This window comes from Oncorhynchus mykiss, chromosome 2 (assembly GCF_057628025.1).
Source record: "Oncorhynchus mykiss isolate SJ-2025 chromosome 2, ASM5762802v1, whole genome shotgun sequence".
Classification (NCBI taxonomy): Eukaryota; Metazoa; Chordata; class Actinopteri; order Salmoniformes; family Salmonidae; genus Oncorhynchus; species Oncorhynchus mykiss.
This window is the reverse complement of record NC_143023.1, coordinates 94,268,664-94,285,265: the sequence shown is the minus strand read 5'-3', so window position 1 is coordinate 94,285,265 and position 16,602 is coordinate 94,268,664. Positions and strand designations below refer to the sequence as shown.

The 16,602-nt window shown below is 42.3% G+C and overlaps 2 protein-coding genes across 3 annotated transcripts in view; both read right to left on the bottom strand.

The window, feature by feature from the left end:
- The window catches only part of zgc:136858 (Indigoidine_A and YeiC_kinase_like domain-containing protein), a 22,959-nt gene extending 13,064 nt beyond the window's left edge, over positions 1-9,895 (bottom strand). Inside the window, exon 1 of one of the 2 annotated variants that reach the window (XM_036959567.2) lies at positions 9,664-9,895. The gene's annotated coding sequence lies outside the window, so the exon portion shown is untranslated. Of the gene's footprint in view, positions 1-7,389; positions 7,529-9,663 lie in introns of those variants that run through there. The other variant, XM_021577251.3, reaches the window with a different exon arrangement.
- On the bottom strand, positions 9,664-16,602 carry LOC110500081 (interleukin-17 receptor A). Its single transcript, XM_090213062.1, has 13 exons — positions 16,301-16,602; positions 14,029-14,053; positions 13,618-13,773; positions 13,298-13,422; positions 13,049-13,169; positions 12,910-12,957; positions 12,663-12,811; positions 12,095-12,169; positions 11,940-12,009; positions 11,718-11,828; positions 11,429-11,592; positions 10,819-11,159; positions 9,664-10,658 (listed from the first exon to the last, which is right to left on the bottom strand). The coding sequence occupies exons 1-13, from the start codon at positions 16,394-16,396 to the stop codon at positions 10,109-10,111; spliced, it is 2,031 nt and encodes a 676-aa protein (XP_090069188.1). The 5' UTR covers positions 16,397-16,602; the 3' UTR covers positions 9,664-10,108.

The window sequence follows — 16,602 nt, the reverse complement described above, 5'->3', positions numbered from 1 at the left end:
TTATGCTTGTTTTTTCTCAGAAAAAAATCTTGTATATTCATTTTATTATATTAGCCAATTGTTAGAAAATCTTGCCCTTTTTAATTGTATTTACTTGATATTAACCTAAGACTCCATTCAGACGCTGAGGTACTTACAGTTGAAGTCAGAAGATTACATACACTTAGGATGGAGTCATTGAAACTCGTTTTTCAACCACTCCAAGTTTCTTGCTAAACTATAGTTTTGGCAAGCCGGTTAGGATATCTACTTTGTGCATGTCAAGTAATTTTTCCAAAAATTGTTTACAGACAGATTATTTAACTTATAATTCACTATATCACAATTCCAGTGGGTCAGAGGTTTACATACACTAAGTTGACTGTGCCTTTAAACAGCTTGGAAAATTCCAGGAAATGATGTCATGACTTTAGAAGATTCTGATAGGCTTATTGACATCATTTGAGTCAATTGGAGGTGTACCTGTGGATGTATTTCAAGGCCTACCTTCAAACCCAGTGCCTCTTTGCTTGACATCATGGGAAAACCAAGACCTTTACGATTTCCTCAGAAAAATTGTAGACCTCCACAAGTCTGGTTCATCCATGGGAGCAATTTCCAAACCCATGAAGGTACCACATTCATCTGTACAAACAATAGTACGCAAGTATAAACACCATGGGACCACGCAGCCATCATACCGCTCAGGAAGGAGACGCCTAGAGATAAACGTACTTTAGTACGAAAAGTGCCAATCAATCCCAGAACAACAGCAAAGAACCTTGTGAAGATGCTGGAGGAAACCGGTACAAAAGTATCCATGTCCACAGTAAAACGAGTCCTATATCGACATAACCTGAAAGGCCGCTCAGCAAGGAAGAAGCCACTGCTCCAAAACTACCATAAAAAAGCCAGACTACGGTTTGCAACTGCACATGGGGACAAAGATCGTACTTTTTGGAGAAATGTCCTCTGGTCTGATGAAACAATAATAGAACTGTTTGGCCATAATGACCATTGTTATGTTTGGAGGAAAAGGGGGAGGCTTGCAAGCCGAAGAACACCATCCCAACTGTGAAGCACAGGGGTGGCAGCATCATATTGTGGGGGTGCTTTGCTGCAGGAGGGACTGGTGCACTTCACAAAATAGATGGCATCATGAAGAAGGGAAATTATGTGGATATATTGAAGCAACATCTCAAGAGATCAGTCAGGAGGTTAAAGCTTGGTCACAAATGGGTCTTCCAAATGGACAATGACCCCAAGCATACTTCCAAAGTTGTGGCAAAATGCCTTAAGGACAACAAAGTCAAGGTATTGAGTGGCCATCACAAAGCCCTGACCTCAACCTATAGAACATTTGTGGGCAGAACTGAAAAAGCGTGTGCGAGCAAGGAGGCCCTCAAACCTGACTCAGTTACACCAGCTCTGTCAGGAGGAATGGGCCAAAATTCACCCAATTTATTGTGGGAAGCTTGTGGAAGGCTACCCATAACGTTTGACCCAAGTTAAACAATTTAAAGGCAATGCTACCAAATACTAATTGAGTGTATGTGAACTTCTGACCCACTGGGAATGTGATGAAAGAAATAAAAGCTGAAATAAATAATTCTCTCAACTATTATTCTGATTTCACATTCTTAAAATAAAGTGGTGATCCTAACTGACCTAAAACAGGGAATTTTTACTGGATTAAATGTCAGGAACTGTGAAAAACTGAGTTTAAATGTATTTGGCTACGGTGTATGTAAACTTCCCACTTCAACCGTAACTGTTATTTAATATTGACAAAATCTACTGAATTTGAACATGTGGTATTTGTTTATTATATTTTTTGTAACTTAAAATATTGATTTTATACCTCCAGAATTAACAGGGTTAGGGTTAGGGTTAACAGGTTTAGGGTTAGGGTTAACAGGGTTAGGGTTAGGGTTAACAGGTTCAGGGTTAGGGTTAGGGTTAACAGGGTTAGGGTTAACAGGTTCAGGGTTAGGGTTAACAGGTTTAGGGTTAGGGTTAACAGGGTTAGGGTTAGGGTTAACAGGTTCAGGGTTAGGGTTAACAGGGTTAGGGTTAGGGTTAACAGGGTTAGGGTTAGGGTTAACAGGGTTAGGGTTAACAGGTTTAGGGTTAGGGTTAACAGGTTTAGGGTTAGGGTTAACAGGGTTAGGGTTAGGGTTAACAGGTTCAGGGTTAGGGTTAACAGGGTTAGGGTTAGGGTTAACAGGGTTAGGGTTAGGGTTAACAGGGTTAGGGTTAGGGTTAACAGGTTTAGGGTTAGGGTTAACAGGTTTAGGGTTAGGGTTAACAGGGTTAGGGTTAGGGTTAACAGGTTCAGGGTTAGGGTTAACAGGGTTAGGGTTAGGGTTAACAGGGTTAGGGTTAGGGTTAGGGTTAACAGGTTTAGGGTTAGGGTTAACAGGTTCAGGGTTAGGGTTAACAGGTTTAGGGTTAGGGTTAACAGGTTTAGGGTTAGGGTTAACAGGTTTAGGGTTAGGGTTAACAGGTTTAGGGTTAGGGTTAACAGGGTTAGGGTTAGGGTTAACAGGGTTAGGGTTAGGGTTAGGGTTAACAGGTTTAGGGTTAGGGTTAACAGGTTTAGGGTTAGGGTTAGGGTTAACAGGTTTAGGGTTAGGGTTAGGGTTAGGGTTAACAGGTTTAGGGTTAGGGTTAACAGGTTTAGGGTTAGGGTTAGGGTTAACAGGGTTAGGGTTAACAGGTTTAGGGTTAGGGTTAGGGTTAGGGTTAACAGGTTTAGGGTTAGGGTTAACAGGTTTAGGGTTAGGGTTAACAGGTTCAGGGTTAGGGTTAACAGGTTTAGGGTTAGGGTTAACAGGTTTAGGGTTAGGGTTAACAGGTTTAGGGTTAGGGTTAACAGGTTTAGGGTTAGGGTTAACAGGGTTAGGGTTAGGGTTAACAGGGTTAGGGTTAGGGTTAGGGTTAACAGGTTTAGGGTTAGGGTTAACAGGTTTAGGGTTAGGGTTAGGGTTAACAGGTTTAGGGTTAGGGTTAGGGTTAGGGTTAACAGGTTTAGGGTTAGGGTTAACAGGTTTAGGGTTAGGGTTAGGGTTAACAGGGTTAGGGTTAACAGGTTTAGGGTTAGGGTTAGGGTTAACAGGGTTAGGGTTAGGGTTAACAGGGTTAGGGTTAGGGTTAACAGGGTTAGGGTTAGGGTTAGGGTTAGGGTTAACAGGGTTAGGGTTAGGGTTAACAGGGTTAGGGTTAGGGTTAGGGTTAACAGGGTTAGGGTTAACAGGGTTAGGGTTAACAGGGTTAGGGTTAGGGTTAGGGTTAACAGGTTTAGGGTTAGGGTTAACAGGTTCAGGGTTAGGGTTAACAGGTTTAGGGTTAGGGTTAACAGGTTTAGGGTTAGGGTTAGGGTTAACAGGGTTAGGGTTAGGGTTAACAGGTTTAGGGTTAGGGTTAACAGGTTCAGGGTTAGGGTTAACAGGTTTAGGGTTAGGGTTAACAGGTTCAGGGTTAACAGGGTTAGGGTTAGGGTTAACAGGTTTAGGGTTAGGGTTAACAGGTTCAGGGTTAGGGTTAGGGTTAACAGGTTTAGGGTTAACAGGTTCAGGGTTAGGGTTAGGGTTAGGGTTAACAGGTTTAGGGTTAGGGTTAACAGGTTCAGGGTTAGGGTTAACAGGGTTAGGGTTAGGGTTAACAGGTTCAGGGTTAGGGTTAACAGGTTTAGGGTTAGGGTTAACAGGTTTAGGGTTAGGGTTAACAGGTTTAGGGTTAGGGTTAACAGGTTTAGGGTTAGGGTTAACAGGGTTAGGGTTAGGGTTAACAGGGTTAGGGTTAGGGTTAGGGTTAACAGGTTTAGGGTTAGGGTTAACAGGTTTAGGGTTAGGGTTAGGGTTAACAGGTTTAGGGTTAGGGTTAGGGTTAGGGTTAACAGGTTTAGGGTTAGGGTTAACAGGTTTAGGGTTAGGGTTAGGGTTAACAGGGTTAGGGTTAACAGGTTTAGGGTTAGGGTTAGGGTTAACAGGGTTAGGGTTAGGGTTAACAGGGTTAGGGTTAGGGTTAACAGGGTTAGGGTTAGGGTTAGGGTTAACAGGGTTAGGGTTAGGGTTAACAGGGTTAGGGTTAGGGTTAGGGTTAACAGGGTTAGGGTTAACAGGGTTAGGGTTAACAGGGTTAGGGTTAACAGGGTTAGGGTTAACAGGGTTAGGGTTAGGGTTAACAGGTTCAGGGTTAGGGTTAACAGGTTTAGGGTTAGGGTTAACAGGTTTAGGGTTAGGGTTAGGGTTAACAGGGTTAGGGTTAGGGTTAACAGGTTTAGGGTTAGGGTTAACAGGTTCAGGGTTAGGGTTAACAGGTTTAGGGTTAGGGTTAACAGGTTCAGGGTTAACAGGGTTAGGGTTAGGGTTAACAGGTTTAGGGTTAGGGTTAACAGGTTCAGGGTTAGGGTTAGGGTTAACAGGTTTAGGGTTAACAGGTTCAGGGTTAGGGTTAGGGTTAGGGTTAACAGGTTTAGGGTTAGGGTTAACAGGTTCAGGGTTAGGGTTAACAGGGTTAGGGTTAGGGTTAACAGGGTTAGGGTTAGGGTTAGGGTTAACAGGGTTAGGGTTAGGGTTAGGGTTAACAGGGTTAGGGTTAGGGTTAGGGTTAACAGGTTTAGGGTTAGGGTTAACAGGTTAGGGTTAGGGTTAGGGTTAACAGGTTTAGGGTTAGGGTTAGGGTTAACAGGTTTAGGGTTAGGGTTAACAGGTTCAGGGTTAGGGTTAACAGGTTTAGGGTTAGGGTTAACAGGTTCAGGGTTAGGGTTAACAGGGTTAGGGTTAGGGTTAGGGTTAACAGGTTTAGGGTTAACAGGTTCAGGGTTAGGGTTAGGGTTAGGGTTAGGGTTAACAGGTTTAGGGTTAACAGGTTCAGGGTTAACAGGTTCAGGGTTAGGGTTAGGGTTAGGGTTAGGGTTAACAGGGTTAGGGTTAGGGTTAACAGGTTTAGGGTTAGGGTTAACAGGTTCAGGGTTAGGGTTAGGGTTAGGGTTAGGGTTAACAGGGTTAGGGTTAGGGTTAACAGGTTTAGGGTTAGGGTTAACAGGTTCAGGGTTAGGGTTAGGGTTAACAGGTTTAGGGTTAGGGTTAACAGGTTCAGGGTTAGGGTTAGGGTTAACAGGGTTAGGGTTAGGGTTAACAGGTTTAGGGTTAGGGTTAACAGGTTCAGGGTTAGGGTTAACAGGTTCAGGGTTAGGGTTAGGGTTAACAGGTTTAGGGTTAGGGTTAGGGTTAGGGTTAACAGGGTTAGGGTTAGGGTTAACAGGGTTAGGGTTAACAGGTTTAGGGTTAGGGTTAACAGGTTTAGGGTTAGGGTTAACAGGGTTAGGGTTAGGGTTAGGGTTAACAGGGTTAGGGTTAGGGTTAACAGGTTTACTGCAGCTGTTTGGGTAGAATGCGGGTAATATTTGGGAATTTATCACTAGACCATCAAACTTTCATTTGGACTGTAATTGACCCAACGAGGGCAGGCCAAATAACATAAGGCTTCTTGTGGGCTGGTACTGGGCTGCCCACATTTATTTGGGGCTGAATAAGGGCTGTCAACAATTAGGGGCCAACTATTTGCCCATGAGCAAAAACCCACGGGCCCAGTGCATGTAGCCCAAGCCGGGCCTTTTGTTACAGCCCAAAGTGGACCCCTACGGTGCCAACCTGGGTGCGTTTGCTTAATTATACAAGGGGTGGGTCTAATCATGAATGCTGATTGGTTAAAACTGCATTCCAGCCGGTGTCTATTCCACAAAGGACCACTTAAATAATAAGGGCTGACTCGTCACAGTTAGCTTTTTATGCTAGACCAGCAGTGATACATTTAAGTGATAATGCCCGAGAAGCCGGTGTTTGGAGGATCTATTGGCACGGTTGTTGTTCGTCTCAGGACGGCCAACGTGCCATTTTTTTACGGGTTACCAACATGTTAAAATGATTGATATATTTTCATGAACGTTATTGATGAATTTATTCACACTATTTCAGCCTTTCACAAGATATAGTTCTGACACATGCGGTTTCTACCCAAATCCGGCTGGTCATTCGTTCTATTGGTTCGGTTGCCAGAGACGCGACCCAGTCGTTCAGTCTTCATGTTCTGTACCCAGTCGTTCAGTCTTTATGTTCTGTACCCAGTCGTTCAGTCTTTATGTTCTGTACCCAGTCGTTCAGTCTTTATGTTCTGTACCCAGTCGTTCAGTCTTTATGTTCTGTACCCAGTCGTTCAGTCTTTATGTTCTGTACCCAGTCGTTCAGTCTTTATGTTCTGTACCCAGTCGTTCAGTCTTTATGTTCTGTACCCAGTCGTTCAGTCTTTGTTCTGTACCCAGTCGTTCAGTCTTTATGTTCTGTACCCAGTCGTTCAGTCTTTATGTTCTGTACCCAGTCGTTCAGTCTTTATGTTCTGTACCCAGTCGTTCAGTCTTTATGTTCTGTACCCAGTCGTTCAGTCTTTATGTTCTGTACCCAGTCGTTCAGTCTTTATGTTCTGTACCCAGTCGTTCAGTCTTTATGTTCTGTACCCAGTCGTTCAGTCTTTATGTTCTGTACCCAGTCGTTCAGTCTTTATGTTCTGTACCCAGTCGTTCAGTCTTCATGTTCTGTACCCAGTCGTTCAGTCTTTATGTTCTGTACCCAGTCGTTCAGTCTTTATGTTCTGTACCCAGTCGTTCAGTCTTTATGTTCTGTACCCAGTCGTTCAGTCTTTATGTTCTGTACCCAGTCGTTCAGTCTTTATGTTCTGTACCCAGTCGTTCAGTCTTTATGTTCTGTACCCAGTCGTTCAGTCTTTATGTTCTGTACCCAGTCGTTCAGTCTTTATGTTCTGTACCCAGTCGTTCAGTCCTTCTGTTCTGCATCTTTGGACGCGACCCAAGCCGTTCGTTCTAAATGGTCCATTTCCATACTGGCTGGTAACGTTCCTATCCCTCGCTTGTTAAGTCAACTACAGCTAATTTACAGTCATGTCAAACAGTGCAGCCAAAATAACGAAGTAGCTGTATATGTTTAAGCTGTTTTCTAGTTATTTATTTTGATACATAACAATGAGCTAGTGATGCGCGATTTCACCTGGCATAGAAAATATGCTCTCTCTTCAGGACACTTGTTCAATATCTAGCCAACAACACAGCTAACTCCTGAATAGAGCCAATGCTAACTAGAGCAAATGCGCTAAAGCTAGTTAGAAACTTCCTTCAAACTGCACGCAGACATACAAATGGTATACACAAGTTAATCTGACTCTGGGGATGTAGATAACGGGTTTCATTGCCAAAATCCCCAAGTATGCCGTTATTATTTAAGGCATATTAATTAATTGATAACTAACATATTTGTATACATGGCACTAGGCATTCATTCAATTTCCCATAATTCATATCAGCTCATTACCAACAATACTGCTCTTAATGCTTACCTTCTCCAGTGTGTGAGAAACTCAGGAATGAGAGACTTTTTCGCCAGAAAAGTGAGTGAACTTTGACCCTGCCATGCCTTTTGTTGACACAGTTTGCTTGCCTTTACCATGAGAACTCTGACCTGTATCTATTCACCCAGTTTCACCCAGTTTGAGTTTATGCAATTGGGAATTAACATGATATGAATAAGAAAACTATATCTTAAAATATATCCATTATTATCAATGCACACAGTTACACAATTTGCTAAGATCAGAGCTACTCTGGTATCAAAAAGTTGAATATACAATGAAACACATGAGTAATTAAATAAAATATGTTTGATTCCATGCAAGCTCATTCTCCCTGCCTCTTTCACTAGGCCTACACAACTCATTTTACACCAACAGGTTTCTGTGCCTGTCACGTGAGTGAGGAGAGACGGACCAAGGCTCAGCGGATGTTGAGTTCCACATATTTATTATATAGTGAAACTTAACAAGAACAAAACAAATCAATAAACTAACAACGAAACGTTACTACGTGATGCACATGCACAAAATAATATCCCACAAATGCAGGTGGGGAAACAACCTACCTAAATATGATCCCCAATCAGAGGCAACGATAAACAGCTGCCTCTAATTGAGAACCATATTAGCACCCACATAAAAATATCTATACTAGATCACCCCCTAGTCACGCCCTGACCTACACCATAGAGAACTAAGGGCTCTCTATGATCAGGGCGTGACAGTGCCAATATACCACACAACCAATAAACAAAACATACTGACTTGGGCACTTCAAAATCATGGGTTGTGTTTTCAACACCACAATAAATAGACTATGTCAATCTTGACAAACAGAAAATCATTGGTGTAAAGTACTTAAGTAAAAATACCTTAAAGTACTACTTAAGTAGTATCTGTACTTTACTATTTATATTTTTGGCAACTTTTACTTTTAACTTCACTACATTCTGAAATAAAATAATGTACTTTTACTTTGTTTTTAACCCAAAAGTACTGGTTACATTTTTACAGGAAAATTTACACTTATCAAGAGAACATCCCTGGTCATCCCTACTGCATCTGATTTGGCGGACTCACTAAACACAGATGCTTCGTCTGTAAATTATAGCTGAGTGTTGGAGAGGGCCCCTGGCAATTCGGCAATAAAAATAAAATAAGACATGGTGCCGGCACAGCCACCCCTCGTAGCCTGGATCCTCTCTAGGTTTCTTCCTAGGTTCCGGCCTTTCTAGGGAGTGTTTCCTAGCCACCGTGCTTCTACACCTGCATTGCTTGCTGTTTGGGGTTTTAGGCTGGGTTTCTGTACAGCACTTTGTGACATCAGCTGATGTAAGAAGGGCTTTATAAATACATTTGATTGATTGATTTGCCGTCTGGTTTGTTTAATATAAGGAATTGTTTTATGATTTATACTTTTGATACTTAAGCACATTTTAGCAATTCCATTTGCTTTTGATACTTAAGCATATTTAAAACCAATTACTTGGACTTTTACTCAAGTAGTATTTTACTGGGTGACTCACTTTTACTTGAGTCATTTTCTGTTAAGGTATCTTTACTTTTACTCAAGTATGACAATTGAGTACTTTTTCCACCACTGCAGAAAATACATCCCTCCCAACCTTGTAGATCTACCCAGTATCAAAGACTTGGATTGACAATCTCAGAATATTATTAAACTTTTGGGGTGTTTTTAAACAGTTGTCTCTTTCAATTTATCAAATGGCAGCTGCACAGTTTGGATTGATTGATTTTATTTGTCAGTAAAAAAAAATGTTATACATAAATATATATTTACACAGTACAAATATGTTTAAAAGTGACTGGGATTGCACAATCAAGGTGGGTAATGTAAACCAGCGAAAAAAAACACACTACCCTCCTCTGTGCCAAATATAAAACTACACAACCCTCCCCAAAGCAAAAATAAAGTTTGACAACCCTCCCCTATTTTGGACCACTCCCCCACCCCAGTAAATATAAAACTGTCCCTTCTACAGAGTTACCTGATCAAATCTATTTGTCATATGCATAAGATACAGTGTAGTGTACACGGTACAATGAAATGCTTACTTACTGAACACCGCAGGACAACGGTAGAGTGAACTAAACACAGTGAGTCTCTATGAACACCTTATTGTTGTACTTGTTTTTCTTGCACAAACACTTGTCTTTTTTAACTAGCACTGATTTTGGTGATAGCTGCTTCATTGAAGTTTTAAACATGCAATGACTGTGATATGTGGTTGTCTTACCTACCTTAGTTGAATGCACTGACTATGAGTCGCTCTGGTTAAGAGCATTGGATAACCGGCCAAAATGTTAAATGCCTTGAAACTGTATTGAGTTGCAGGTGGGTTTGAGAGTAGTTACTTCGTTCTGTCCTGGACACATTCCATGTTCCCCTCACTCCACAACTGAGAGCATTATGAACTTCCCCCTCGACTCTTACACGTGCGCGGTCTTCACTCTCAAAAGGTCATAGGAAGACACCGTGCAACAGGGTCCACATATGCTTGTGGTGGGGCCTGTAACGTTAGATGAGTTGCAGTATGTGACACTGACACCCTCTCATAGACCTCTCTTTGGTATGTCCCTGTTGACCCCATACAGACATTAGTTGAACCCAAGATGTCTTCAAGATGATGATGTGGTGCACTGCGTGGGCTTGGGGATGGATCACTCCCTAGCGGCATCAGTGAAATTACACTGCTGTTCCTTCTTTAAGTGTGCTGACAGAGGGATACCAACCTACCAAGACAGAGTTACAGGACCCATCTTGCTCAGCTGGATGGGAAACACATATATGTGTGTGCGCCGAGAGAGGAAATGGTTTGGATTCATTGAGTCCCTCTGTCATGTGAAGGGTTGCAGAGTACACCGTGTGATCCCTCTCTGACGGTGTCACATCACTGATGGGAGAGGAAGGTCCATCTTCTATGCACTCTGGCACACTCTGTCTGATGGTGAGGGGGCTCTCAGTTGGTTGTTCTATAGCATGATGCTCCAGGGAAGGTTCCTCCACTTCCACGTCCTCATCTGTGTCCTTTACTAGTTCATCCTCAAACCAGTTTGGATGCTCCAGCTGATAGGCATGGAAAGCCTCCACTGCCTCCCGCAATGCTTTCCCTGAGGGACATTGAAAATACTCGTCCTCGGTGATGCCTTCAATGCGATTCACTCGCCCTGGCTCATGTTTCTCTTTATCCAGGAGCCTGAAGAAGAGCTCCTCAAAATGCTTCATGAGTTTGTACCTGTAAAGGGGAACAGGAATGAGTCATGGCAGGTATCCCTCTCTCCCTCTCTCTCCCTCTCCCTCTCTCTCTCTCTCTCTCTCTCCCTCTCTCTCTCTCTCTCTCTCTCTCTCTCTCTCCCTCCCTCCCTCCCTCCCTCCCTCCCTCCCTATGACAGTACCTCACTATGATGTTAAACGGAGACGGAACATCCTCCTCGGAACAAACGTCCTCAAAGTAAGCCACCATGTAGTTCTGGAACGTTCCAGATCTCACAAAGCTGGGTACCAGGAGGCTGAGCGCAGGGGTGAGCATGTCCCCCATGGGGGAACGTACATCCTCTCTCAGGATCACCCGGGTTTCGGCACCATCACACATTGCTCTCCATTTGGCCCTTACCCCTCGTGAACACAGGATTAGGATCTTGTCTGAGGATTTAACAATCTGTTCCCTCTGCCAGTCCAGCCACTGGACACTACCCACAATGCCCAGCCGGGCAGAGTCCAGCAGGTCCAGCACCACCTAAATGAGTCAATTAATTCACTTTATTTGACAAATTGAATGTACATATAGGGCTGGTTTCCAGACACAGATTAAGCCTACAGTATTTCACAATGCTATTTCAATGGAGATTCATTATTGAGTAGGATTTCAAATCCAGGACTAGGCTAGAACCATCCCATAGAGGTGCCCTAGTCACAATACATACATAAAAAAAATCATAGAGGATTAAAAACACAATAATATCAACAGACAACAGTCAAAATGTCCATTGTGGTCCTCGTTCTCACCTCTATGCCACACTTAGCCATGAGGAAAGCACAGAGCTTCAGGACGATCTCTATATACAGAGGATGGTCCAGAGAGTAGATGATGAGGACTTTTCTTTTTCTCTGTTGTATTTGGACTCCCTCCAGTTCACCTCTGGGCGTGGTCAGGAGCTGGCTTCCTGGATCTAGGAAGGAGAAGAAGAAATGGAATAGAGTGCGCAGAAATATAAACAATATTTTACCAGTTGAGGCATGTAGTTTACTATTCTGTTTTTTATTTAGGGAAAGGTTAATCTATTAACCAACAAACCTGTATGGGATGTTTTTTGCAGCAAATAAGTCAGGAAACCACCAGCCATGATTAGCCCCAGTAATGCTTTTATTATCAAAGATCGGCTATAAGTGGGAGGCCTTTGATAGTCTGGGGAAAAAAACAATACAATAAATTTATCAGACAAAGATAAAAGTGGAAATCAATGAGATGACCGTTGGACAAAATAAGTAATTTAGATGGCAAATACATTTTACTCACAGGAGCAGTAGTTACACTTTGTCTGGTGATGTAAACAGTTGCTCTTGCACCGTATAAAAAATGGCTGAATCTTTTGAGAGAAAAAAAAGTATGTTTGTGGTTAGGTCAGTCAGTGAAATTGAAAACAAATGGTTGCTATAGGAAATGAAACTTACCACAATTAGCATTTCACATGGAGGCAGCTGCCATACATCCAGTTCAAAAGTCACATTCAATGATGTTCTATTCTCCTGAAACAGGAATTGAAGGGAATTGAAGAAATCATGACACAGTAATAAGTTCCAGGAACACAGTAATCAATTACCAATGTTTCATCATTGAGTGTTGTTAACCACAGATACCTACCCTCGTGACATGTTGTGAGTGTTGTTGACCACAGATACCTACCCTCGTGACATGCTGTGAGTGTTGTTGACCACAGATACCTACCCTCGTGACATGCTGTGAGTGTTGTTGACCACAGATACCTACCCTCGTGATATGCTGTGAGTGTTGTTGACCACAGATACCTACCCTCGTGACATGCTGTGAGTGTTGTTGACCACAGATACCTACCCTCGTGATATGCTGTGAGTGTTGTTGACCACAGATACCTACCCTCATGACATGCTGTGAGTGTTGTATCCCACAGATACCTACCCTCAAGACATGCTGTGAGTGTTGTTGACCACAGATACCTACCCTCATGACATGCTGTGAGTGTTGTTGACCACAGATACCTACCCTCATGACATGCTGTGAGTGTTGAGTGTTCTGGATGGATATCTGGTATTCGTCAGAGAACTCAGCTGTATTAAAACCCACTGTGATGATCAGTCTCTCTCCTCCATCCACTGACACAGTCCAGGACAACTGGGGTTCCCAAAGACTGCCTGGAATGATGCAACATACTCAGTGTTGTTGTAGATATATCCAAGCCCTTGATTACTTTCTGTATTAACTATTACCTGACTGTAATTGTGAGCCTTACCGTTTTCCAAACACACCTTGGCTGCTTTTATTCTTGGATCCATGCATCCTGATCATGATAACATACAGGTGTACATTTCAATACACATTCAGAAGTTTAACCGAATCACTTTTCCAATCGAATTCCATGTCTGCCTCACCTGGGATTGTAAAGATTTTGTCAAGTCTGTAATTCCCCAGGTCTGGTTTTGGTAAGTTGTAGATTGAAACAGAATACTTGTTTTCGGGGTCCACCACAACTCTGTCCAAGGAAAATGTCCACTAAAAGAAAGTCAAGTAAATAGATATCAGTCTAACAAAACAGAAGGTTCTTTTCATATCTGACTATTCATTTCCACCTTTCAGCAAACCTCCATCACTTAGATTCACATCCAGTATCATTGTTTTACCGGCTTCCAGTTAATCATCATGTTTTGTATTTTGTTATGGAAGATGTATCGGACACATATGCTTTTATTACTGTCCTCTTCAGTGACGTGCACCTCGGTCCCACTGGTCCCATTGATTACACCTCCTGTTGATTAGATCAAGGAAGAAGAAGATGATTACATCATCGTTGGAGCTGCTAGAGCACAGGGTCTGTCACAACGCAGTGCAGCGCACCGGGAACAGATTAGGGATGAAATGCCTTGCTTCAACGGCACAACGGCAGAAGCAAGCATCCAGTTTTACTTGCCTATCAAATAATAAGAACCGCTGTGTACATTACCATTGATCTGAAGGCTCCAGCTCAGAGACATCACGGGTAGCAGATCACCACTCTCCCCTCTCCTCACAAACACATGCTGCTGTGAACCTGAGTGCCACAGAGGACCGTTAGGCGCCTGGTGTCTGGGTATAATCCAGCCCTCGTCTGAACAGTTATCTGGCAGATTCAATAGATGGTATGACAATGAATGATCTGTATTCACAGTGTTTGTCATCATTGGACATATTGAAATGTATTGAACAAAATACTGTACGTGTTAACAATATTTATGTTCAACTGCACATGTCATGATTTACCATTTCACTATGCCATTTTTATAATACAGAGACCCCCTTGGGTTTTCCCAACTGTGTACCCGGTATTTACAGCAATCAAGACAAGATACTTTCCCCATAGTCAGATGACACTTACTAATTTGAACGCTGCATTGAAGATCCTGGAAAACAAAAATTAAAAAAAAGGTATACTGTGCAATAGGCTATTACAACAAATACAATGAAGTGAGAGGAAGATAACGGATCCGAGGCGGTCTTGTCAGGCGGTCCGATTGAGAAGCATAAAGAGTCAGGTGCAAAATCGTGGTATTTATTTCCAGGTGCAGAAGGTGAGCTGAACACGTGGATATTTACAAAACGTTGACGAATACTGGCATATAAACGTAGAATCGCTAAATAACAAACAGCCTAATACTCCCCTGAATAGAGTACCACAGTATGAGTCATAATACCCATAAAACCTAGAGATCAATGAAGGAAATGTCCGGGGGTATCATCGGATGGGGGCACAGTGTCTCCTAACCCCTCCTGTCTCAGCCTCCAGTATTTATGCTGCAGTAGTTTATGTGTCGGGGGGTAGGGTCAGTTTGTTATATCTGGAGTACTTCTCCTGTCCTATTCGGTGTCCTGTGTGAATTTAAGTATGCTCTCTCTAATTCTCTCTTTCTCTCTTTCTTTCTCTCTCTCTCGGAGCCCTAGGACCATGCCTCAGGACTACCTGGCATGATGACTCCTTGCTGTCCCCAGTCCACCTGGCCGTGCTGCTGCTTCAGTTTCAACTGTTCTGCCTGTGATTATTATTATTTGACTATGCTGGTCATTTATGAACATTTGAACATCTTGGCCATGTTCTGTTATAATCTCCACCCGGCACAGCCAGAAGAGGACTGGCCACCCCACATAGCCTGGTTCCTCTCTAGGTTTCTTCCTAGGTTTTGGCCTTTCTAGGGAGTTTTTCCTAGCCACCGTGCTTCTACACCTGCATTGCTTGCTGTTTGGGGTTTTAGGCTGGGTTTCTGTACAGCACGTTGAGATATCAGCTGATGTAAGAAGGGCTTTATAAATACATTTGATTTGATTTGAAATGGTTCCAGTTGTTTTCCGCCATTCATTTTTCCCATGGAGGATTTTAGAAACGCTTCAAAAAAGGGCTGTATTTCATGTAGTCTTACCCTGGCATGACATTTTGATACCCGTGTAAATCTCTCGAAGACAAGGTGACTTTTATCAATATATTCACCTGTATTTTCCCCACAAAAAATGAAACGCTAATTATCTGCTAATGTGGCTATCATAAAGAACTACAAATACCACGATGATCTGGAGGAGACTGCCAAATTGAGGCAAAGTTATGAATCTCTGGATTAACTATCTAATGTTAGCTAAATTTAGTAATGAATAAATGGGCTACATTTCTTTAAATTGACAATTCTGTGAACTGTTCTGTGCAATTTTTTAATTGACACAATACCTGTTAGCAAATGTGTCTGCAAGAGATGATGTGCAGGAGCTTGTGGGGATTTGATGATGTCTACTTTGATGATAGTTAGCATTTTCGGATCTGAGAGTAAATAAAGCTGAATATATTGATAAAAGTCACCTTGTCCGAGAGAATTACATGGTTATCAAAACATCACGCCAGGGTAAAACTATGCTTAAAACAGCCGTTATTTTGTGTTTCTAAAATCCCCTATGGGAAAAATTGATCGTGGAAAAAAACGATTGGAACCATTTCCCTGTTTGACCACTAGGTTTTATGGGTATTATGACACCTCCACTGTGGAGCTCTATAAGCAACCTGAACAGATGAAAAACCCAACCCTTAAAACTGGTATAATCCAAAATGCACCTCAACAGGTATTTCTTCAATGACAATATCTTATTATATAATCAATACTCTCAATGTATTAGCCTATACATTTCAACATCTCAGAACATAACATCACATAAACATTAAATTAATAAAGATTAGGAAAAACCCCTCAGTGGCTATGAAAATAGAACATCTAAATTCCTGAGAGCCTGCTGGATAAAAATGTGACGTGACTGGCTTGCTCTCTCATTATCAGTGGCGTGTACTCCACAATACACCACAATTCGCTTCTGAGTACAGGTCAATTTAAAATGAATTTGTTATATAACTTCCTTCTCGCGTGTGATATTTTATATAGAAACTTGGGACATGTGTACTATTAGCAGGCGTACGCTTGAAACATGAACAAACAACAAAAAAAACATTTGCAAAGTGTGTTTGGCTGTATTGCTCCAAATTAGTAAAATACAATGGAGTGGGATGTGTCACGTGACGGGCGCTCTCCGGTGCGCATAGTCCCAGTGTGTTTTGATCATTTGCGATGCATTTCTACAGTTAATTACAGTAAAGAACAACTGTGTTGGTTAAAACATACCAGTTGTGTGCAGTTCAGGGGTGGCCATTCCAGAATCCTGAGAGTTGACGTCAGAGTCAGTCCAAAGATGATCAACCAAACACAGTACAGGTCCATTGTCCTCGAGAAATGTTCTGCACGTCCCTGAAAACGCAGGCCTATGTACACAATAAGGATAACATGTGTTGGAGATGTGTTGTGATGGTACAATGTGAAGCCTTCAATTCTGAGAATGAAATACAGGTAGCTTGCAGGAGGACATGTGCAGGCTTGAACAAGGAAATGCTTTGAGGTAAATGTACTGTCTCTGGTGAATTTGTACT